This window comes from Trachurus japonicus, chromosome 4 (genome assembly GCF_045865225.1).
Source record: "Trachurus japonicus isolate A0001 chromosome 4, Traja_1.0".
Classification (NCBI taxonomy): Eukaryota; Metazoa; Chordata; class Actinopteri; order Carangiformes; family Carangidae; genus Trachurus; species Trachurus japonicus.
Genome location: NC_140910.1, coordinates 21,915,708 through 21,940,299, shown reverse-complemented (window position 1 = coordinate 21,940,299; position 24,592 = coordinate 21,915,708). Strand labels below are relative to the sequence as shown.

General features: G+C 42.2%; 1 protein-coding gene across 5 annotated transcripts in view; it reads right to left on the bottom strand.

Moving 5' to 3' along the window:
* The window catches only part of kank3 (KN motif and ankyrin repeat domains 3), a 29,250-nt gene extending 5,490 nt beyond the window's left edge, over positions 1-23,760 (bottom strand). Inside the window, exons 1-10 of one of the 5 annotated variants that reach the window (XM_085774699.1) lie at positions 23,648-23,760; positions 6,462-6,536; positions 4,754-4,847; positions 2,866-4,541; positions 2,646-2,802; positions 2,072-2,174; positions 1,593-1,826; positions 1,348-1,438; positions 765-984; positions 497-639 (exon numbers count right to left, since the gene is read on the bottom strand). In XM_085774699.1, coding sequence (XP_085630825.1) covers positions 497-639; positions 765-984; positions 1,348-1,438; positions 1,593-1,826; positions 2,072-2,174; positions 2,646-2,802; positions 2,866-4,541; positions 4,754-4,790 — 2,661 coding nt within the window. In that variant the 5' untranslated portion in view covers positions 4,791-4,847; positions 6,462-6,536; positions 23,648-23,760. The remainder of the gene's footprint in view (positions 1-496; positions 640-764; positions 985-1,347; positions 1,439-1,592; positions 1,827-2,071; positions 2,175-2,645; positions 2,803-2,865; positions 4,542-4,753; positions 4,848-6,461; positions 6,537-23,647) is intronic. The other 4 variants (XM_085774701.1, XM_085774702.1, XM_085774700.1 and 1 more) reach the window with 4 other exon arrangements.
* Between the last annotated feature and the right edge of the window lie 832 nt (positions 23,761-24,592).

The window sequence follows — 24,592 nt, the reverse complement described above, 5'->3', positions numbered from 1 at the left end:
AACAGTTTCTCAGGAACCACACGTTTAAACTCACATTCTCTTAATCAATGTGATCTATAACCAGCTATTCCTCTGGTCTCTTTGAACGCACCACTTAATTACCACCCAGCAACTAACTACTCATTGAGATCTCAACACTGTTATTTTTCTTCTCACTTTTCTTAATTTTGGTTTCTCAAAATTGCTCTAAGCATAAAATAGATTCAATTAAAACGGGCTTGTTTTGACTTATACATTTAAAGTTACATTACAAACCAGTTGGAGTTGAAAAGCCAGGTTTATATTCGGCAAAGACATGCTGCAAAAACCCACTTTATCCTATGTTTTTTCTGTCCCATGTTTAATTATTTTAACAGGGAAACGCTGCATACCAAACATGACTGCAGTAGAGAGACTGTGGGAGAATGAAAGGATATAAATTGCTGTTAGAGAGTAAACAGAGCACTTGGGTGGTGTGACCAGTTTAAGGGCTCTGTAAACTGTTATTGTGACTCGCCTGGCTGGCCTTAGCGTTGACGTTGCCCTGGCCGAAGAGCCTCTTGACCACGGCCATGTCCTCCTCTTTCTTCACAGTAGAGAGAGCAGCCAGCATGATGGCAGTGTAGCCTGCCTTGTTCTGCTTATCCACACAGCACACACCTGGAGGGAACACGTTTTTATTTCCGTTTATTTCTACATTGAAGTAAACACACAGATCGCACATATGCAAATGTATCACATAAACATCTCAGAACCTTACAGTAGAGTGATTGTCGGTCACTAACCTGTGTCCAGCAGCAGCCCCACCACACCAAAGTTGGAGTGGGAGACACTATAGTGGAGCGCAGTGTTGCCGTTGCCGTCAGTCATGTTGACCACGTGTGCCAGCAGCACTGACGACACCTCGGAGAACGCCATCAGGTAGTCGGACACCCGTGGCGGCTGAGCCATCTTGGCGCTGGAGATACGAAACCACTCGAGCTGCACAGTGTGGGTGCTGGAGAGCTGAGAGTGAGGACACAAATTCATTTTTTCATTCATTTTTGCCCAGAGATGATCATAATTAGAAGCTAAAAACAAATGTGAATACAGTGTTTATTTATAGAGTGAGAAGGCTGACGTTCCTCTAATTGTTAAGGGAAGCCTTTTTTATGATCTGTGGTTGAACACAGTAAAAACAGTGGTAAACAGAAATTTTCAGTCATTTTCAGTCAATGTTTGCTGGAGCTAAAAATATCCCCAAAAATAACATATAATCATATTACTTTCATTAAGTAATCAAGACATAAAATGACTATGATTTATTGAGTTATTGAGTTAAATGTGTGACTGTGGTAAAACAATTTGAAGAAACATGCAGGGACGCACCACTTCCTTACTCTTCAGTGTTTTAATATCATCGTTCAGGTGGTTTTTCAGAATGAGACAAGCTTCACGCATTTTTGAGCTCAGCTCAAACCTGCGACAAAAACACAAAGGTGTGAAGATGAACCAAAACATTTCACTCTTTTGGATTGAACCTATTTTCTGTTGCCTCAGCGCCCCTTAAATTGCACATATGAATATAGTAACTTAGAAAATGTGTTGTTTCAGTCTTAACAACAACCACTCACTTCTCTTTCACAGCATCAGACGAGTAACTTTCAGCCCTCAAACTTTCTTCATCAGTGTCGCTCTCGTCCAGGTTGACGTTTCTCTCCTCCTCAGACGTTTCTTCCTCCAGAGCTGCTTCATCCTCCTCTGTGCTATCCAAACACTCACCTTCTCCACTTTCTCCAGAAGAACTCCCATCTTCTTCCTCCTCTTCTTCTTCTTCTTCTTCCTCCTCACTCGACGTTGATTCATACCTGGGAGACGAGAATATTTGCTGTAACACGGAGCACAGATTCCCAACTTGTGTACTTCACATTTTAGGCAGTTTGCCTAGAAGTTTTCAGAAGCAGCGCTTCCTGTGGTGAAGGAAAGGGTTTTGTTTCTTACTGGTTAAACCTGTGCCCTGGTCAAACTGTTATTTCCAACCTCTAGACATTCTGTCGCCCCTTATTATATTTTTACATTGGTAAAAATAAAAAATAGGTTTCATGTTACCCACCCTCCATTTAGAATACCAACAAACTGCAGGCTCTTCTTGCCAGCGGTGCGATTCTCACCCGAGCTACTCCCATCCTTCCTCTTCATGATTGATTTCAGCATACCTGTTGCCACAAGGAAAGCACGGTGATCAAACAGTAGTTCAAAGAAAGTGCACCTCACACAAAACTTTGAGTTTCTATTGCATGAATAGAGAGGATGTGATATTAGTCTCTCAAGAGAAACTGCTTATAAAACACATTATTTATGTGTCATTGTAATTTCTGAATCATTTGTAACTTTCAAAATAAATTAGAACTATTACACATTTTTAGTTAGCACTTGGTAAGACTTTCTAGGGCCCTTCTTCAAAGTCATACAGACATTATGAACTTGTATTGGGTATTAGGTATAAGGTATTGTGTGTTTCTCCATTATACTCCACTTCATATCTCCGTTCTCTACCACATATTACCTCATATTCACTAAGGAAGCATCATTAAGTTTTTGCAACAATGGTAAGTTAACTACTTTCTGTGGGACAAGAAAACATTTAGAGATAACACTATAATGAAGGAAAGTCGTCTAGTTCTCACCTGTCTTGGTGATGCTGGCTGATGTCTTCTGTCCTTGGTCTCCCTCTTTCGTCTCTGCCGTGCAGACGACCTCTTCTTCAGGAGAAACCTTGTACTCGGCGATGGTCAGCTGTCTCTTCTTTGGCACTGTAACTTTCTGCTCCTCCGCCTTCTCCGTCTTCTCCACCTTCTCCACCTTCTCCACCTTCTCCACCTTCTCCACCTTCTCCACCTTCTCCACCTTCTCCGTCTTCTCCTCAACCAAGCTCTCACACTGACACCCAGTGCTGACCATTTCAACAGGGGCTGGTTCGGGTTCGGCTGGTTCCTCCAGAGCATCGGTCTGAGTGCCCTGTTCAGTCTGATCTGCTGTTAAAATCTCACCCACGCATGCATCGGTCACCTCTGGGCGACACAAAACAACCGCATGCTTTAACACAGGAGCAAGTGTCTCTACCTGGGCGTTCGACGTGTCTGGTTTTGCAAGAACCCCCTTCTCGAATGTGACTTTGGAGGTTTTCTCTTCCATCTGGGCTCTAAGTGTTCCCAGGTCTTTATCGGCAACACTCAGCTGATCCTCCAGAGCCACAATAGTCTCCTGCTGGAACTTAATGGTGTCCTGTAAGGTGTCGATCTCCCGCTGCGCCTCGCTGGTCAGTCCAAGCAGTGACTCCATGACCCAAACCTCAGCCTCTTCAGTCTCCACTCTAACCTGTACCCCCTCCTCACGAACCAGAGGGGGGTCTGTTCCTGTGCCTTTCTCACAGATATTCACCACGGTGCCCTCGGAGGCGTCTTTCACACCTTGGCTGTAGTAGAAAACAACAGAGTCCATTGGCATGTCGTCCCCAACAGCCACTGTTTTCTTCTCAACGACTGAAACTTTCTCTGGAGCTTTTACGTAAACTTTTGAAGGTGCTGGTGGAGGCGCTTTATCTCCCTGCACCTCAAATTTCTCTGTCAGTCTCTTCAGCTCACCGGATTTTCCGAGGCCTTTGTGACCAGGCGAGGTCGGCGAAGTCAGTCGACTCTGGATATGTTTGTCAGTTTGGGTTTGAAAGGTCTCTGTGGTTTGAGTAGACGACTCTGTGGACTGTTGCTTCTGCTGGGCCGCCTCCGTTGTCGCGTTCTTCTCCTTCAGCGCCGTCAGGAGCATGTCTTTCTCTGCGCGAAGCTTGGCGACCTCTTTCTCAAGCGCGGGAACACCCTTTACCCTCTCTTCCATCTCCTTCAGCTGCTTCAAGGCCGTAGCCATCTGCTCTCTAACTGTCTGCAGCTGGGTGGGAGGGATCGGAGTTATTGCGGTGCCAGTAGCGGGAGTGCTGCGCCCAGAGGTCTGAGGACTGGGTTTGGTCCAGCTACTCTGCACAGCCTGAGTGGATGAGGAGGGTACGCTTGGTTTGGGAGGATCCGCCAGCTGAAAGCGCCCTCCATTCTGGTGCTGGTGGGTCTGTTCCTGCTGTAGCCGCCGGCTGGTTTCCAGGAGAGTCCGCTCGACTCTGGGATTGCGCTGAGGTGGAGGAGGTGGCACTTTGGCCCCGGCAGATAGCGGAGGGACAGTAAGGAGGGTGACGGGAGAAAGAGAGAGCGCCTCGCAGGGTGCTGACCCGAGGCGGTTGCGTGGCGGCGGCGGTGGAGGAGCTCTGCCATCTTCGCTGGCCGGCGATGAAAGGGACTCTGTGGATGTCCAGCCGCTGGTGCGCCCGCCCACCCCGGGACTCCTCTGGGAGAGTTTGAGCCCTCGACCCGAGCGGCGGGTGCTGACAGGCGCCCGGCGGAGATTGTGCCCACTCTCTATTTCCTCTACATATTTGAGGAAGTCCAGATCCAGCTGGAAACCATATGGAGTCTGGACCGAGTAGGAGCCTGACTGGTCAGCCTCCTCCTGACTGGAGTAGATAAATGGAGAGCCCAGATCTGAAGAGAACAGGACACATTACTTGGTTGTCTTACTAAGTTGTCTTCTTCACTGCTTTCATAGGCCTGCTTCAACATTTCTTAGCATGTCTAATGTCTAATGTAATAGTTATAGTTTCTACGTGTAGGTTAAAACATTTCCATTTTTGCAAACACAAAAATGTATCAGGACAGGAATACACAATCAAAAGCAACTTCATGCAGGTTCTTACCAGGCAGCTTCGGGGTAACTTGCACTGACTGAGTCATTTTTTTTTTCAGAACTGGGACCTTTCAGCACACACACAGCTTCAAATCAACACCTGGCTAAAGAAAACACACAGTAACAATGAATGAGTTTCTCCAAGAGGAAGGAAACGGATGTAATTTTGAAAACAGCACACAGCACTTTGGTGAGGACATTGCAGGAAGTTTATCACTTGTTTTCTTTTCTGACTGTCAACAAGTGTCACAATGTTTGGATTTCCTATCATCAATTTTTCAGTCTGCTTCAACGTCACGTGCTCCATTTATATATATTTTAATAGGGAGCAACTTGGGACAAGGAACCAGGAAAAACAACCCAAGCTCTCACTTAAAAGGCGACACAGACACACATCGATGTGTCTTTATAGTTGTTGTAAACATACGACAAAGCTTAGAAAGGCATGAAAAGGTTCATGTGTTTTCTCGTGGCTCGTAAGCACGTGTGACGGCCTGTGACTGAATCCAAAAGAGGGTGAAATTCCCTTCTTTCACGGATAAAGAGGTTTTGTTAAATGGATCTCTTGTTTGCTTTTCCTCTTCAGAGGCGTTGAAGGACGTTGAGCTTGACATAATCCATACCTCTGTGTGTGTGTGTGTGTGCATGTTATCTCCCTTCAAGCTCTTGACTTCTTGCTATTGGTTACACTGCGGCGTTCCTTCCTGTCAGAGTCATTACATGTCACTTAAAGTTAAGGTATATGTTTTAGGCATGTGTGTATACTGTCAACTTCTGGCACACAGCGTCGACAGCACTCGTCGGGAAACACCTCCGAACAAAGTCAACAACCAAGAACTGAGGGAAAACCACAATACTCAGCATCGCACCATCCAGCTGTACTGGAAAACCACAGGATTGTCCTCACCACAAGACCACTAAACCCTGACCAGCGCCGCTTCTCTGGGAAGTCAGTTATTTCCTCAGTGCGTAATATCCATGTATTCCAACACGTCAAAAGTACTGAAATACAAAACTGGGTGGACGTGGCAGAGAAGCACATTAGAAAGTGAAATTTGCATTGACGCCAATTGATTTATGTGAAGAAGTTGTCAGATTGTCCTTTTTTTTTAGACAAACACAATCTGTTCGGAAATGTCAGATTTAAAATTTAAGGCTGATCTTTGTTGGTATTGACACAGTAGCTTTCCCTGCTCCATCAACAACCTGGTTCTTCTTCTTGTTTGACGTTAACAGGAAACATTAAAGCACTTCCTGTACAGCAGGAAAGAGCTACCAGTTAGCAAGGATCGCTGACGGAAAATTGAAATGTTTGCACGAAGTGGATAGTATACTTACTATTACCTAACAGTCACATTAATTACAGAGGAAAGGAGAAGATAGTAACTTCAATAACAGGACACCTCTTGTCCTGCCATGGTCTACATGACAGAACTACATGTTTGCTTACTAATACAAGTAGTTTGTCATCCAAGAAGTTTTAAAAACACCTGTTTGACCATTAATATGCAAACATACACAGTCACCTAATCATACATACATTAATTAATCAAATAATCTGGTATATATGAAGTATGAAGTTTCTAATCTGTATTGATTTATTATACAATTAGTACTTGGTACCATGATCACAATATGAGCAACAGACTGTTACAGTTACAATAATAGTCATCAAAGTCCTGAATTAAAGCTGTGTTGAGTTGTGAGGTGTACTGTACCTCTCTCAGCCGCTCACTGAATAACTCATGCAGCTGGAGCTCAGGCTGGTTGCCTCCTCCCTGCTCCACACAGCCCTGTGAGAGAGAGAGAGAGAGACAAATCATCAAGACCAATCCAAAAACACACACCACGTTATTTGGGAGCAAATGGAAAGGAAAACGTAATGTAAATGCAGAAACATAATGAACCCAAAAGCTTCTGTACATACAATGAGAGGTCCCTAAATGCTTTGAGTAAGGAAATGATGAGAATCACATGCTGTCACTCACAGTCACCAGATCTCAACACATGGGAGACGGCAAACACCAAGACATGAAACAAGCCAATATGTTCATCGCTCCAGTACAGCACGCCATCACACACGTCTTTGTCAAGGAGACTTTGGCGTTAGTCCAACATGTGAATATGTACATGTGTAAATTTGTCAGCTATGTCGGGGCTGCTCTCAATTAAGCAATTAATACAATGACATTAAATAGTTTGAAGCGAGTCACGAGACCGTGTTAGAAAAGGCTCCGTTGCTGCTCTTTCTCCCTCAGTTGAACTTTGAAACTGGTTTTCACATCCACTCTCTCCATAGTAGCTAATAGATCTTCCTATTGATGAAGCACGTATGGAAAAGCCCTGACAACAGGAGACTTGTACATAAACTGTGACAAGGTGAACATAACAAACTTCACTACCACAGGTGTGTGGGTTTACAAACAAAATTACAAGAGCTGCCATCCGGGGGTCATAAAAAGTCAGTTTGCGTGCGTGTGTCTGCATAAAAAAAGTGTCTTCTTCAGTGTCTTCTTTAAAAATCTGTGCAGTGCAAACAGAGTCTGTCTGTCTTAGCAATATGAAAACATATGGTGTCAGATAAAGTAACCTGTAACACCCCCCCACACACACACACACACCCCATCCCACACACACAAAACCTCAGATACATGCAATCATTCATTTTGTTTCAAACACACACTGATGTGTTTTCCAGCAGCCTCGGGCACATTCCTGCACTAACACATGCTGCTGCAACACGCTGGTCGTCCTTCCGACTGACTGACTGCTGATAACCCATAAACACACACATTCAACACACACAGATCATCTGTCAGCTCAGTCTGCAGCCAACAGATACTGTATTGTTGAAGAAAAGACCACAAGCATTCAGACAGACAGAGGGATAATTAGAGCTAATTATATTAAGGATGAGGGATTAATTAAACTACACAGTGGGAAGAGAAAAAAAAAGAGGAGTCTTCTCTTAACGGAGAGAAATGTTTCTGCTGTTTCTGTGTCTTATCAGTCGCTGCTCTGTTTCTGCTCAGTGGTCCCGACAGCTGCTTCTATGGGGTCAGACCACAGCGAACGTGATGCTGCTGCAGCGTCACGACCAATCAGATGAAAGGTTTTCAAGGACGCAACAGAGAAAAAGTAGTTTTACTGTGCTTTGACTTTATGGTTTGGTCTTGTTTAGGATTCAAAACAAGTTCACCAGAGCTCATAAACACGCAGCACGATTCGCTGGTTGTTTGTTTATTGGGTAGTTTTAGCAACATGTAATCCCATCGGGTTGGATAATTTAAGATTTTAAAGTTGAAGTTTGAAGTCTGACTCCGGTTTCTGTAACTTCACCTCCATATCTGTTGAGACAATAGTTAAAAAAGCAGATTGGAGACGCACAGCATCAGATAAACCATCCTGTATAAAGTACAGGTCCGAATATAGTTCCTCTACAGCAGTGCCATGGTTTATGTCAGTGACAACAAACTATGTGTCTTTAAACATAAAGGAAGGAGTTCTTGTGTTTCTGGGGCCAGTTTCGGTGTGACATCATCATTGTTGGTGCACAAAAAACATAGCGCGCCATGTTTTCCACACATTAGTAATTACGACTGTGTGCAGGCAATTTTACCCAGATATGCTCCAGATTGTCAGAGCTGTGGAATCAGCTCAATTTTAGAAAGGCCAAGCCAAGAACTTGTTAGTGAAACTAAATGTAAAAAAAACACACACAAAAACAAGGCACCTTGTAGACCAAGCATGAATAAATAGGCCAGTTTAAGTTTCAAGCAATTACCAAACCAGGTTCTGGCAGACTGGCAAGTCTGTGGCAAAACTATATTCAAGAGCCAAAACGAATAGTTAAAACAGCATTTCCTTGATTCATATCTATGTCTTCCACAGTTGCAACATCGTTAGTACAGTACAGATTCCCTGTTTTTTGCTGTCACATCCTCCACTGCAACCAAACGGGCAACGCCGGTTTGAGTAACTCAGGTTCATGTGACGGTGGATTTTGTCGTTTTGTCATTTACATGTCAGACATAATGAAAAACAGATCTCCTAATAGTCAGTACGAAAATGACAAATGATAACACCAAGGAAAACCTGATCTGATGTAGATACAGGCTCTTGACTACTGTTGGACGATTGACACAGGTTAGGCTTTTGTTTCCACTGTTTTTCTTTTTTGTTTGTTTTTTTTTAAAGGTGCTAACTCCACACTCCTGATTGATTAAAACAGGAAGTGTGTATCAGTAAATACATTACACTTTCTCCTTCTTACTTTCTTAAACAGACTATTAGTTTGTTTATGTCATACTGTATCTGTGACATTTGAAAATGTTTGTAAAGATATTATGTTACAAAAACAAAAAATTTGAATTACAAAAAAAGTAAAGACATTACACTCAGCAACACAGTGGAACAAAAGATTTAAAGGTTTCTATAAGTTAATGTTACGGTGAATTGAAAAGGCCTGTTACTATGCTGATGATATGTACATTTCTAATTTCTTTCACTTCATTTCTAACACAATGAAACGCTGTTAAAAACATCTGCAGCTGCAACGACAGACACGACAACATAAACTGCAGCTTTTTACAACCAGTAACTTATAAAACGCAGAGAGGTATTTACTTCTATAGAGCATTATTCAGAAAACTGAATAACACAGTGTGCTGCAAAGTTAATTAGGTTGTGAAACCAAGAGTAATTAGCAGCACAATCCCGACACTCAAGTCTCTGCTCTCTGCTCTTCGTCTCCTGCCACCACCATCATCATCCTCATCCTCCTCCTCTCTACTTTTGGTTCTTTCGTTCTTACTGTTCTTCACTTCTTCATTTCTTTTTTTTTTCCCTTTGCCCTCCAGATCTCCACCTCTCTTGTCTCTACCCTCCTCTCCTCACATGACTCTCATTTCTCCTCTCACCCCCAACACACACACACACACACACACACACACACACACACACCCTCAGCTCCTCTCAAGTGTTGCTGTTTTTCCCTCTGATTTGATGACAGGCAGAAAATTACAGGCTGCAGTGAGAAGCTGCATTCCTTCTCTCTACACCCCAAGTCCTGACCAGCTGAGTCTCTCTCTCTCTCACACACACACACACACACACACACACACACACTCTAACACGCACATACAAAGACACATGTATGAACATACAACACCATAGAGTGCCAAGACTTAATGACACTCGCACAAGAGAAAGACTAAATTGTAGCACCCATAAATACCTCCTCAAGTGCGTGCACACACAGAAAACACACAAGTAAAAACTTGTAAAACCTCCATAAACACAAACATGCAAATATCTGATTTACTTAAGCATTCACACACACAGACACACACACAAGCACACACACAGTCACATGATCCAAAAGTCGGACAAAGACAACGTTCACAGCTACAAATTTCAGTGAACTGATTTCGGGCCATACCACTTTAATTTAGCAAACATCAAACTGGACTCTATTGTGAGCAGATAAAGTGCATTGTTCCTCGGACTGACGAAGCAGCTGTCGATGTCCGAGTATCCACGGCAACAAACTGAGTTCACATGACATTCTTGATTCAGTTTTAATGCAGCAGGGCGATCACATAACTGCAGCCGCTCACACCCAACGCCACAGTCGCATTTCATTACATTACAGGCGCTTTGAAGTGAGAAGAGTCGCACAACAATCTTCAAGTCCTGACAGCATCATATATTTTAAAACATTATTTAATTCCTTGTGATCTGTGAGTAGCAAATAAAATCATAATAGGGAACCATGGAGCCACAAAGTAAAGTGTTTCCATAATGGTCGGTCACTGTATTTCCGAAAATCTGGGATAACAGGCTCTTAATCCAGATTGTCCACTGTTGAACGAGGAAGTCAGTCTGTAAACTGTGACGGATGTTTACAGTGCACAGTTTTGGTGAACCCATCCTGTTACTTTTTGTATTTGTTTGTTGAATGAAAAGGAAACTGAAAAATCTATTTCTTCCTTGTTCACCGACTTTCTCTTCCCAGACTTGTCTTACATGATATTCAATATTTAATAAAACCCAGAAGTGTCTGACCTGCATCTTCATATTAAAACTAGTCACACCCAGTGCATCCTGGTTTTATAAATATGAAATATGATGCAGTACAGAAACTGCACCTGTGTTTGACCAGTTGGTGAACAAACCCCTGGGATACACACAACACATAAACCTTCATCAGTCACTGGTTTCCAGTCTTTAGAGTCTCAAACTTTTCTGTATCAATAGAAATGATTTGTCATTGACAAGACTGAATAACCTCGACCTGTTGAGGTTGAGCAGATACATTTAGGATCAACATCTTGAATTCTTATAGAGGTAACTTGAGTGCATCCAGAACAGTTTGTTATTATCACAGTCAGTCCTGCTGGGTTCAGTTGGAACATGTGATGAGTGCAGAATAGATTCATGGATGTGCAGAGGAGAGCACTGAGTCGTCCCACGTTCGATCCAAGAGGAAATGTTGTGCTGGTTCGAGGCTCGGGGCCATGTTTTTTAAACAGTGACCTCATCTCCAGCAACACCCTTTTCCCGAGAAGGGAAGTTAGAGAGCGAGAGAGAGAGACTGACATGGAGGGGAGGGGGTGAAAGGCAACATCCTCTGTAGCTGACAGCAACTTTTACTATCTGACTGCTTTACATGAGAAAAGGCCCATTCACAAATGTGGACTCACAGAGACACAGGCCTCCGCTCCTCTCTGCATAACATGAACTCACTCTTTGGTCACTATACTCGTGAAGAACTTCAGTTTCGATTTCCAGTCTCCTCACTCACCAACTTTTACCATCTCATCATGATATTCGAATCTGCTTTGAAATCTTACTGCAGATTTAAACTTGAACTTTCCAAGGATACACATTACATTTGAAACACTCTGAGTAAACATCCAATATTCCAGATTAAAGATGTTTCTCATCCCTCCAGAACCTGTCTCTGACAAAGAAATAAATTGATTATTGTCCAAACACCGGCTGGTCTGAATCAAGCAGAATTCAGCAGGTTTTATATGGAGCCAAATGAAAGCAGATAGTGAGTGATGTAACAGACTAATTCATTTAAAACATCTTCAAGTTAATTGATGATTTGAAAAAAAGTTATTTTCTGATTATAACCACATGGGATTTATTTGTTTCTTCTGCTCTCAGGGGTCATTTAGTACTTTAGTACTGTTGTTAATGCTTCTGAATGGACCTCGAAATAATAACGATTAAAAAAAGGAAGATATACCAGTGTATGTAAAGATGAATTATTGAGCAGACGTGCAGACGTTTCTGTCCTGGACATCCTGTATATACCGGTAGATTTATGAGATTTTTTTGATTTTTTATTATTATTTTGCAACTGTTTTGCCAATATAAGAAATATATATAGTTTTATCATGTTTTAGTCATTTTGCATTTGCCAAAGAAAATAAATCTGTCTCAGTTTTATTATCAGGAAATGTGTTCACAGCGTATCCCATAATGTGAATATAAGTTCACAGTTTTATGCTGCTCACTTGAATGTAAAACAAATTTAAGATTTTCATACTTGACAGTTGCACTTTATTTAACTTTTCTTTTACTTATTGGAGCCTGTAGACCTGCTTTATAATTAATAATATACATGGGAACTTTGCGTGTGACCTTTAATTTCCAAACAAAACAAGATCAAGGTCAACACTCTCACAGTTTTTGATTCCTGAGGGTGCAACTCTGAAATCAACACTTAAAAGTAAATACAATTTGCTGACAACTGCACGCTGATGAAGATCATGTGATATCATCAAAAAGTCTACAAAACAGCTACTGGACAGACTTGAAGGGGGGAGACGGTTGTTGTTGAAACTGATGTTTCCAAGGTCAAGGACGGACTTTGAACTTGAACTAATTTACTGTTTTCAACAACAACAAACATCATTTTCATAATATTTGACTATTATCTCAGTTAATCTGAAACTTAATCTGCTGTAAAGGCGAGGAGAAGATCTCTTCCATGTCATTATCCTCATGAGGATATTCAGGCTGAACAAACACACACAAACACACACCCACACACACAGAGAGAGGAGGGCCTCTCTACTTCTGGGGTAAATCTGCAGTTTCCTGAAGGGAAACCCACTACTCCCCAATAAATCCCCCTCATCACCACACACACACACACACACATAAACCCTCCATGCCCCCGTGGGAGACCTCCCATTGTCTCCCTGAAGGAAGCAGGGTTGAGGGGAGGGGGCTCCATGCCAGGAAACCCATCGCGCCGTCCTGAAAGCTGCTTCCTGGAGGCAGCAGGAAAACACCGGAGAGAAGACAAGCGAAAGAGCTGAGAGCTGAACAAATACAACCAGTGTGACACACACACACACACACACACACCAATAGCATCCTGCAGCCAACAACAGCACTGAGGCCGACATCACATGATGCATCACACGGAGGTTAGATAACGTGTTATCACTTCTGGCGAGGACTCAAGTGTTTATGTGCGCTAGAGCTCTCTCACACACATACAGACACACGGTGAACTCGACACTCAGGACTCCACCAGATGCCACCTCCTGCCTCCGACCCCCTCGTCATAAATCAGGCGCTGACATCACATCGCTAACATGAGTGCGTCCCTCCGTATTGACACTATAGACTGTATAAACAATCCTTTTTTTTTTTTTCTATCACAGTTGCTGACTTCAAACGTCACATGCGTCCTGCCTCCCCTCCCTCTTCCTTCCAGATCCTCCAGCAAACACAATCAGCCACATTCAGCCTCCACAATGAGGCATTATGCCTCTGTGGTAGCGACGCTGTTTTTGAAAAGTTTTGTGAGGCCTCGTTGTTCACCACCGTCCCACACACACACACACACACTCCCTCCCTCCCTTCAGCCCCCACCAGCAATGTCACAGAATGTCAGAAAGCGAATTCAATAAAGTCGCCGACTCGCCGGGGAAGTCCGACGCATGGAGAGCATCAAGATGAAGAGGCAGCGTCTGGTGGCTGAGAGAGAGAGAGAGAGATGCTGGCACTCAGCGGTAACTTTTTAACAGATTCTCCATCGCCTCTCTTCAGCCTTAGGAGTCTGCTCCATCTCTTTCCTACGTTTCCCAAAACCCCTCCGAGCACCACACCCAACAAAAGTTCAGCACGCAGTCGTCCGTTTCATTCTGAAGAAGGTGAATTAATCAAATTCTTCAACCATTTTTACAACATACACCAGAGAGAAAAATGTAAAAATGTTAGCACATCTCAAATCAAATCTTCAAACGCTCAGAAGAAGGCCATTAAAAGAAGTCAAATGTGAGTACTTTGTCCACCTCCTTAACTTGGCAATTTGAGATGTGCTGCCATTTTTACATTTTTCATTTACTCGATTTTTGGGTTTAGCTGGTTGAGTATCATCACTTGATGTGCAACAATCTCTACACATCAGAGAGACTCAGAGCTGGAGGAGCTTCATCCATCCATCATACAGTATCATTATGGGGAGTATTGTATTGTATTCTGCTGCGACGTCGTCACCAAACAGCCAGACTCATAAAGAACTATCTTCAGACACGAGAAGAACAAGGAGCCAGAAACAATAATTTGCAAACTGCTCCTCGGTTTTTGGGTCCAGTACAGATGCAAACAAGGAAAACCACAGAACCAAAGACCTGACTGGACATGAATGAAATGCTGGGAAAGCAACATGAGACGTTTCAATTCTGGAGACAGTGATGTTGGCATCACTTTGCAGCCTAGGAAGCTTCAAGGAAGAGTTTTTCTCCCAGCAGCAGCATCCAGTCAACTGAGAACGAAGCGGTCCCACGCCTGCCCGACCGGCTGCTCCTCCCTGGAGCAGAGCAGAGCTCACAAATCGAGTTTTTTCCCCCATTAGCCAGTTTCCTGCTCTGATGTCACGTTGCATTTTGCACCAAACGCACCTTGTTTTCTCCCTGGTGGTGAGAAACAAACTCTCCAGGCTTGTTTCTACAACGTGACAAACCAAACCTCAGTAGAAGTTTGTTTTTTGGCTCAAATATCAGATGCCTTTTTTCTCTCAAATGAATTTTCCATCACAACTGCAGAAATTAGTCTCTCTCTCGTTCCTCTTTATTCTAATCACATCAGCTCGTTGTTTATCCTGGCCGAGCAAATAACAAACACAAACCGGCTTAAGGCATCTGCATGTTTCTCTAAGCTGACCTAGATACCTGCTCTGCAGATTTGTGTTTAGGGGGAGACTGTGACCTATTTGTCTTCTTCACAACAGTAGCAACTGGAGCCTCCAGATGTTTGATTCTCATAACTACAGAACAAGACCAGATGTCAGCCTTTGCTGTAAGTTAGTGTTGCTGTTCTGCCCAGAAACAACTGAAATGTATGTCTGTTATCGTGTTATTTCCGTCGCTGAGGGAAATTACACCGGTTCAGCATCTTGTTGACGAAGAGGGTCGGGGTAATGACAAGGCAGAGGATCTACGTCGCTCTTTGAAACACTTTGAAATGTCTCCCAAAGCTCCTGAGAAACACACCTTCACCAGCGTGGATGAGCTGCTCCCATGGAAAATACATGTTTGTGGGCTCTAATTCAGTTTCCCCATAATGTAGTGATTCAGTTAGCTGCTCAGATTCAGGCCGGTCATTACTCCTGTAGCCTGATGTCTGCCATGCATTACGAAACTCAATTGGACATCGATGCCCTGCAGTCGACTCCGAGACAATCAAAGAATGGAGACTTTTTTTTAATAAGATTTGGCTTCAAGTCAATTCAACGTCCGTCTCCTTGTCTCTTACATCATTCACTGACTTTATGTTGCCTGTTTACCTGCTCTCAGAGGCTCTGGGAAAACAAGCAGGGCAAATGAACAAGGGGTACAACTCGCTCGATTTGTCAATAAAGCTCTTGATTAGATAATTTATTGTTAGTCCATAATTTGCAGTCCAATGTTACTTCATCAGAGGTCTTGCTTTGTCCAACCAATTGGCCGAAACCCAAAAATATTCAGTTTAGTAAAACAAAGAAAAGTATCAGATCATCACAACCTGCAACTCTAGTACTGTATTTTGTCTTAAGAATTAAACAAAATAATTGTTTTAAAGCCCCTGTACAGACTTTTCATTTACTGTTGATTTTGGCGGCCCCTGTGGACGAAAGCGGTGGTGTTTTGCCGGAATGAAGACTGCATTTCCCACTGTCGTGAAGACGTTTGTCTGGCCGGCGCGTGTAGATTTGTTTTGGAAACGTCGGAAAGAAGATGGGACTTGCTTTGAAAACTTTTTTTTTTTTTTAGCAGCTATCTGCAGTGTGCATATGGATGAGGTAATGTGTCTATTCGTATCGTTTCGTCAGTCGTCCGACCCGACCATGCCTTCCAGAGGTATAGAATTAGACTACTCAAAATAGCTAAATAGTGTATCTGATGGACTTATTTGCTGTTATAGGTAACAGAGACACATCAGCAGAAACCAGAGACTTTTGCGTATCCAGTTAAAAGCTTCGTACCGGGGCTTTAATACCAAATATTGGTATTCTAATCAAATGTAGCTTACAGTATAAACAACATTTGCAACTCCAGACTAAGAACTCTGTAAAAACCCTCTTAATGACTAATGGCTTATACTTGCAGATGACTCAATGGCTTCTACTGTTGGCCTCTATAAAATGATGAATCATAAAAAAAATCTGTAACTCCTTATCAAGAACTTAAAAACAAAAGTCCCTCTTAATGGTTTAAAACCAATCTGTATAGAAGAAGTAACAGAGTTATTAAAAACAATAAAACTATTAGTTTGAACTTTTAAACTCCTTTATATTGATAGCGGCAAAAGAGAAAGTAGCAGTGGTGTTTTTATGTTAATTCATTAGAAAATGCTTTAAAAATAGAAAGTTTAGTAAGAGAATGGAAAACGACGCAGATGAGATCAAATGAAAGAGAGCGTGAGTGAAGGTAGAAAGAAGCTGAATGGGATATAAAAGGCTGTTTTCAGCTGAACTGAACATGGCAGTGTTGGAGCTGTGTTCCTCTATGACTTCATAGGGCAGGGGTGCTTTTCCACAGGCATCTCGGTGCTAAACACAACATTTGTTCCATTATGAGCCGGTGAACAGAGGTGATCTCTGTGCTGCCATGTTTTTTAGACGAAACCAGGCTCTCTCTCTCTCTCAAGAGTTTGAAAGAGGAGTTCAAGGCCTCGCTCTTGCTCTGACTTTGCCCCTTGGAAGGAGTTTGTCAGGCATCAGACTTTAAAAGCGGAAGCAGTGAGGACAATTTCGTAGACGGCGACAGAAAAAAGTCTGAATTCAACCACAGAACTTTCATTGTTTGGTCCAAAAATGTGGCATCACAGTGACATGCAGTTAAATGTTTCCAAAAGCAGCCGTGGTTTGGTTCTTTCACAGAAAAGCGGTCGGTTTAGGCAGAGCACCACTGTCATCATTTTGGTGCTCAAGCCTCGAGAGTCACTTTCACCATTTCACCAGTCAAAAAGCCTTTTAGGGTCAATTATTACAAGCTATAAATAAAGCTCAGCGACTGCCAATGTGTCCGTAAGGGTAAAATACACCAGACGCTGCCAGAGCCTAACAGCGTTTGGTTATTTTGGCGTTTTCCCACCCTGATGTTCGTGCACAGAGTTTGATTAGTGTCTCCTCCTCCTCCTGCCAGTACTTGACTGGGTATTTTTAGCGCCCCTGCTTTTCATGTAGTGTTTCGCAGGCAGAGGAGATAGCAGCAGCAGCAGCAGGAGGAGGAGGAGGAGGAGCGTCTGATTGGACCACAGTGCCAGACCTCACTGATCCTCACATAAATTCATAGTGTGGTGCCATTTGATTTCCCCCTGTCATTTTACATTCGTGGGAGGCAAGAGCTGCTGTTGGTAGGCAGATGTGACTTTAACGTTTAAACCCATAAACAGTAGACCTTACATAGAGAGCCAAAAGACAACTGGTGTGTTAATATTAACAGTAATTATCATAAATTAAATAAATATTCTGTAACCACCTTATCATAAAGACAAAAAACACCAGATAATGGATCTTGGTGTTGTTTCAATCAATGTGTATTAATCTGCACCTGGAAATAGTCCCTAAGAAATACGCTGTTTGCATAACAACTGCTTGTTTTATTGTTTTATTAAGATTTAAAGTTCTGCATTTGAGGCTCTGTGTGTTTCTTATGAGTTATCAGGCTTTTCCCCACAAAAGACATGAGAAATTGATGGACTTGCAGAGGCAGGTGGTGAGATGATGACAGTGAAACTGCCCTTCAGAAACCTATTGGTGACATCACGGAGGCTAAATCCATCTTTATTTATGGTATACTGTATGTAGGTAACTAGTTTACTGTACGGTTGATTTCAGTCTTTTCATCTAGGATTTGTTGACAATACCAAAATTACACAGTAGATCCGATGCCTTTAATAAACCTTTGCATGTCAGCGATGTGAACCCTGTTCATCATAGCAGCAGAGGATTTGGTGTCAGAGTGAAAAGCAAAAGTGCATATTTGGCAGTATTTCAGATTTAGCCTGATGCAAAATGGGAACCTGATAACATTAATGAGGCGATCTGCAAACCTCATCTGATCAAGGTGGCAGCATCTGGAAGTACGACCGCAGATCTACAGATACTGAGCCGACCAAACTGTCCTGCATGCTCTGTAACACCGGTGCTGTCACGACTTTAATACCCGGAGTGAAGTTTTCCATACCATATTTTCCGACCTACTGTATTCTCATTAGCAGACCAGAGCCTGCAGCGAAAGCCGAGTACAGATGCATTCAGAGAGACGACCTGTGGCTAATTATCCACAACAGCAACCCGTAAATGAAACTACGCAACACAAGGGTGGCCTGTTACCTTGAGATCACAGCTTAATACTCCAAAACTGTTTTCTTCTGATCGCCCTAATCTCATTATCCTAAAATAAATTCTGAGATATTATATTTATCTTCTAAAAAAAATTGTTACAAGCTGTCCCAAAACCATTTTTGTCTCAAGATCACAACTGGAACATCTGACGACTTTTTCAAGAATAACTGAGTTTTGGTGATCTCCAACGTGACTGCCGAGTCCATCCTGGTCTTATCGCTGGGCAGAATTATATCATATCAAAAGGCCGGATCACAATTGATTGAATTTATTCAAAAGCAAAGAGGAATGACCTGATCATGACAATAAGCAAGCTCGGATGGACCGACAACCAAATTCAACGTGATTAAGTTAAGCTGCGAGTTCTGCAAGAACATGAATCAGTCATGAAAGGACTTGAAACTCTCTGATATCTCCACCTAACAAACTCAGTCTGGGGATGAATTGAATATACTCTCCAAAAATTGTTCTACTGAGATAATTAACTCATGATCCTGCGACAGTTGGGGCAAATAAAATTATGAGCGACAGAGCCGGTCTTCATTCCTGCAGAGGTCAAAGTGTCTCCAAACTTGTGCAAGAAGAGTTTTTTTTTTTTTTTTTTACAGTGCAACCACACAACCGCTTCTTTGTTTGACTTTAAAGTACCCGTGTAATTCCTATTCTTACATTCTGCAGTGTGCAGCTCTCTTTGTTTGGTATTGTCTGCTCTTCCTGTCGAGCTTGTAGCCAACTCCAAAGCCATTGTTTAATACCCAACTGTACGTGGTCTAGACAAGTGTTTTTCTACGTAGGAGTGCAATGTGGAAAACTCTCCAACACATAGAGGAGCTGAACATCTGAAGAGCTTCTCCTCCTCCTTTCAGTCTGGGAAGCCACTCCAATCAGAGAATCTGCCGTGAAGCAGAAAGTGGCAATTTCCATTTTCAAAGCCTGGATGCCTGCTAATTATGATGAAAGCCTCCTGCTATCAGGTTTCACGCAGGCCTGACACTTAAAACTAATTGCTGCCTCAGAAAAAAGAAATGCTTGAAGTTTTTAAAAAGGTAAACAAACCAGTGTGACTTTCAGCAAAGCAGAGAATTTGAACCTTTAAAAAAAACTGTCCTGGAACTGCTGTGGTTGTAATCGTTTGATATTAGTGCTTTAATAATAAATAAAAATACAACTCGGCCTCAAGACCGCTCCTTAAACGCTAAACAAACAGTGGAAGTGTTCAAGCTGCACTCAGAAACTGCTCCACTGAGAAGTTTGCTCTCCTATAACACTGTTGGACTCAATTATAGTATATAAATTATAAAATTAGATTATAAAATCCCGCCAGCAGAACCAGGACGTAATATAAAACATAACCTCTCTGTCTCATTAAGACAATTTTCTTAATTTTCAGAAACTCCTGGATTTTTGAAGCACCTACAGTTGCCATGGAGGAGGAAATCAGCTATGGAGTACCAACATGTAAACATGTAAACTTGGTCATTTTAACATGGGAGTCTATAGAAACTGGCTCCCAGCCTTGAGCAGTTTTTACTACTTCAGTGCTGGCTTAATTTTGCAGCCTTGGAGGTGATGAAAACATGGGTATTTTATGTTTTACTGTATAAAACTCTGGGCTCAACACCAGCAGCAGCACTCCAGCTTTCCCCTTTACTCGCTGTATCATGTAGCTACTTCCTGCTTTGGCACTGCATTAAGTAACTCACAGTCTCCAGGCGCTAAAATTAAAACCAGTCGTAATAGCTCTAAAAATAAGACAGCATGTATTTTATTAAGCAGCAGGACTCATGAGCATGAGCACAAACCCAAATTTAATTCAGCTGTAATTTGATAAACTGTCCCCAGTTTGTCCCAAGGTGTAAACAAGGTGAGAATGCATGAAATGAGGAGCGTGTAAGACAGAGGGGGGGAAAACGAACCGCTCTGATACTGTCTCTCAAAAGTTTCAGAGAGAAGAGATGTTCAGAGTGTATTACAGAGCGTGTTACACTGACCTCATCTAACTAAACTTACAGAGTGTCTATTTTAAGGGTAACTGAAGTAAGTCAAACCCAAGGGTCTTGTTGCAGAAAGAGCATTTGCCCTATGGGAGCCCCGGAAAACTGTTAAGGGCTTAACACCAATTTTAAGGATGATTTCAGCTTGAAGATCTCCTTCTTCACTCATCTCAACACCGAGATAATATCACTGTGTTCACCGATGAAAAAAACGAAATTGGTATTTCTTCTTTGCCTTGGAGAAGTTCAAAAGAATCGTGGTGTAGGATTTTGGGCGATCCACTGGAGGGATTGAATATAATATTCACTGATTATGTTCATTATGTCTTTAGCCTTTACGTTTATTCCACATTCCTCTTAAATCAGTCAATGGATTTTCCCGTTTCTCAACATTATAATCCTAAAACCACTTTTGGATCACTTCTGTTCAAAGCTGCATGTCCATAAAGGTGAACCCAGATTTCCTGCAAAGCTAAATCGTTATCTACAATCTAATTGTTTTCTGTGATAACCACCATGACCATGGATGAGGACCGCATCACAGCTGAGAACTTCTCTTTAACTTCAATCCAGTTTAACACCTGCATCACTGCTGATGCCTCGATGATCCAGAAGTTTGTCTCACACTCCAACCTATTCTCAGTCATAAACAAGACCCCAAGCTACTTAGAAATTCATCACTTGGGACAGAAATGTGTTCGCAGCCGCCAGAAGCAGTCACACCACAATCATCTGGCAGAGCGCGATGGAGTAGAGCAGTTGGAGGTCCTGACCCTCATCACAACTACTTGGCACTCGACTGAATATCACCCAACAGCTGGTCAGCTTCCAATTTAACCAGCAGAAGTATAATAAAGAACAAGAGTTTTAGGCTCTTTACATCCATTCAACAAAATGTCTTACTGGTCCCATGCTCTGGAACTGGAGCAGGACAATGACCCCCAAACACTCAGCTGGAGTCATAAAGAACTGTCTTCAGAGACAAGAAGAACGAGGAGTCCTGCAACAGATGTTCTGGGCTCTAGTCTCATCATCACGTGAAGAGACAGACGACACTGAGGCAAGAGTTCATCCACAGAGGAACTGTGGGAAGTTCTCCAAGATGCTTAAACAACCAACATAACAAGCAACGTACTTTTGAGAGCTGATGCTGTTTTAAAGGGAAAAGGGTGATCACATGTATTAATCCGATTTAGTTTCTAACTGCACTTTGTATTAAGTTAATAAGTAAATACAAGTACAGTTGAAGTTCAGCATTCAAAGTTAGCAGGCTAACTTGTTAGCTCCAGTACAGCTGGGCGGTGCCATCCCTTTCCGATACCGAGTCACTGTAGCGTCCAGACTGCACAGATGAAGTGCCGCTGTGTTACGACCTTATTGTTCATGGATACATAAACTGTTGTTAAGGTTTGGCAGCCGCACACTTGGTTAGGATTAATGCAAGACTATAAACGGTGCTGAACTTTGACTGTACTTCCTGCATTGGTACCATCTTAGAGGATGATATATCTGGTTATAAGCCTGGTATTTTTAATTCACTAGCCTCTATTCCAGCCTCACAAACAACAAGCTGCCATCAGATCCTCTAACACTGTAAAACCTTGGGAATCCATCATGTTAAATGTTTTCCAGGAGCCTCCACTTGAGGTCCTGATTTGCTGCATTTCTCAGAATCTCATTCCCCTGCCCCTCGGGAAGGGGAGTAAACTTATTTGAATCAGATATTTCTACCTCTTCTACTGTGTGGAGTTAGTTTTTTGGCATTTAATACTTGCATCAAAGCCTAGTGAGCATTGTTTCTCACATTAAAAACTTCACTGCAGCTTCTGGAAATATCTGGACGTGACCTTTGCTGCAGGTCACAGTCCATCAGATGAAACATGACCGGCAGCAGTGACACGTCTGCAGACACCGGTGTCCGCAGAGTGACTGACTCAACATCTGAATGCAACACGGATCGAAAACTCTGCTGCAGAAAACTGGAGAGGCCGAGGAGGATGATGCACAGCAGCATAATAGCAGACACAAGACCAGCCAGAGCGGGGGTGGGGGGGTCGACACTTCTGACAATAGAGTAGGTTAGGGGGGGATTTCCGTCCCATGTACTGTAAAAGCCTCACCCACAACAGTATCTGAGTAAAAAAAAAACTTTTATATCTGCTCTTGATCTGTTAGTAGGCAAACAAACTTTATTTATGAATCGCTTTTCTAAACAGAGGCTAAAAACAGAAGTGGAAAATTAAAAGAGGGAGGGAGAGGGAGGAAACCGAACAAACTGGAATAAACATACCACCCCACGATAAAACATTTTCAAATCAATAAAAAGCCACAGTTTTAAGATGTGGACTGATTTGGCTGTTAAAAGACTTTCTCTCCCACAGTGAAGCAGCAGCTATAAAAGCACAACATTTATCTACTGAGATTAAATCTGAGATTACAGATAACAGGACATGTTTCTTGTCACACTGTCACACTGTCAAATTAAAGTGGGACTCAAATTTTGTTGAGGTGAAACTGAGGAAAAATCTTTTGAGAGACTAACATAATGATTTAATATGTCAAACCGTGTTGGGGAAATCCCTAACAGTGTGTGAAGAGCCAGTATTGGCAATTAAAGAAGTCCAGAAGAAAAAAAAATCAACATACACAACAACACCATCTGTGATAGAAATATAAACTGCAAGTCTCTATTGAGACATCGGAAGTTTATGGAAACATCCACAACATATTAAGACACAATAAGGGACAATAAAACCACCAATCAACAGCTGTAAAACACTGGAAATAATCCAGCAGTTTAACTAATGTGCATCAGCGGCTCTGCAGCCAAACAATTATTTTCAAAGGCGCTGCAGAGACAATAACATTAGTTGGGATCAATAAATCACAATAACACTTAACACTGACTAAAACACACATAACGCAAATCGTTTTATCTTTTTTTTTTTCCTCCTTAGAAGCTCGATCAGTGAGGTAATAATCAGTTAATCAATGCGTTTCAGTAGGCTATTGTGTGTGTTAATCGATCCCTCAGGCTGTCTCTTCTTACCTTCTGGCTTCTCCTCGTCCACACTGGGACTTGTCATGACTTCCAGGGAAGGTAAGAAAAGTTTGGGAGGAGAGGAAAAAAAGAAACTCCTACCCCGCTGCCTAAACCCCCAGTGTCAAGGTGAGTACAGTTTAATGCGCGTTTCCGGTTCAGTTTTCAAAATAAAACTGTTGGACTTTCCTGTAGTGCATTTATCGTTCAAATTCAATGTATTTTCTTTTTTCATTTGACAGCTTTTATCAACAATTGTGCTATATTTATAATTTGTAATATCTATCAGATATTGCTTCAAGTAATCTGAACCATAAAAGTTACTGTATGAATTACTTTGCTGTTATCATCACTTAATCATGGAGATATTATTATACAGTGGAGCCCTGAGCTCAGACATGTTGCAGACCCTCAACTCTCTTATGACCAACTTTACCACTGACACAAGTTGCTTTGTGTGTCCCTCATTCATTTTGTATTTATTTATGCTTCTTTTGTGTCACCTCAAGTCTCTTTGTCGTTGTTGTGCATCTGTTTTGTTTGTTCTTTTGTATCTTAAGTCAATTCATTTGAGAAAGGTGTGACAACAGGCAGCCATGAAGTTAATTTTTATACAAAGAAAAGGCAAATTATTGCTTGGCAGTAAAAAAAAAAATAAAAAAAAAGAAAGAAATATACCTCTTGTAATATATCAGTTAGGCCACTGAAATAACTGATGTAGACAAGAAGTGTTTCTGTTTGTTCACACCCTAACAGGCTTCAGTTTAACACCTTTTGATTGTGCCATTCTGTGGTTTTATTTTGAAGATAAACCCGTGCTGGTCTTGGCCACTTCCTGTCTAATTTTGCTGAACTTGACGCAGCTGTCTGAACTATCGCTGATTACAGCTTGAAGCAATCAGTGACTGGCAGCTGAATCCTCCAATGAGGAGCGCGATCCGGAGGCTCTGGTTG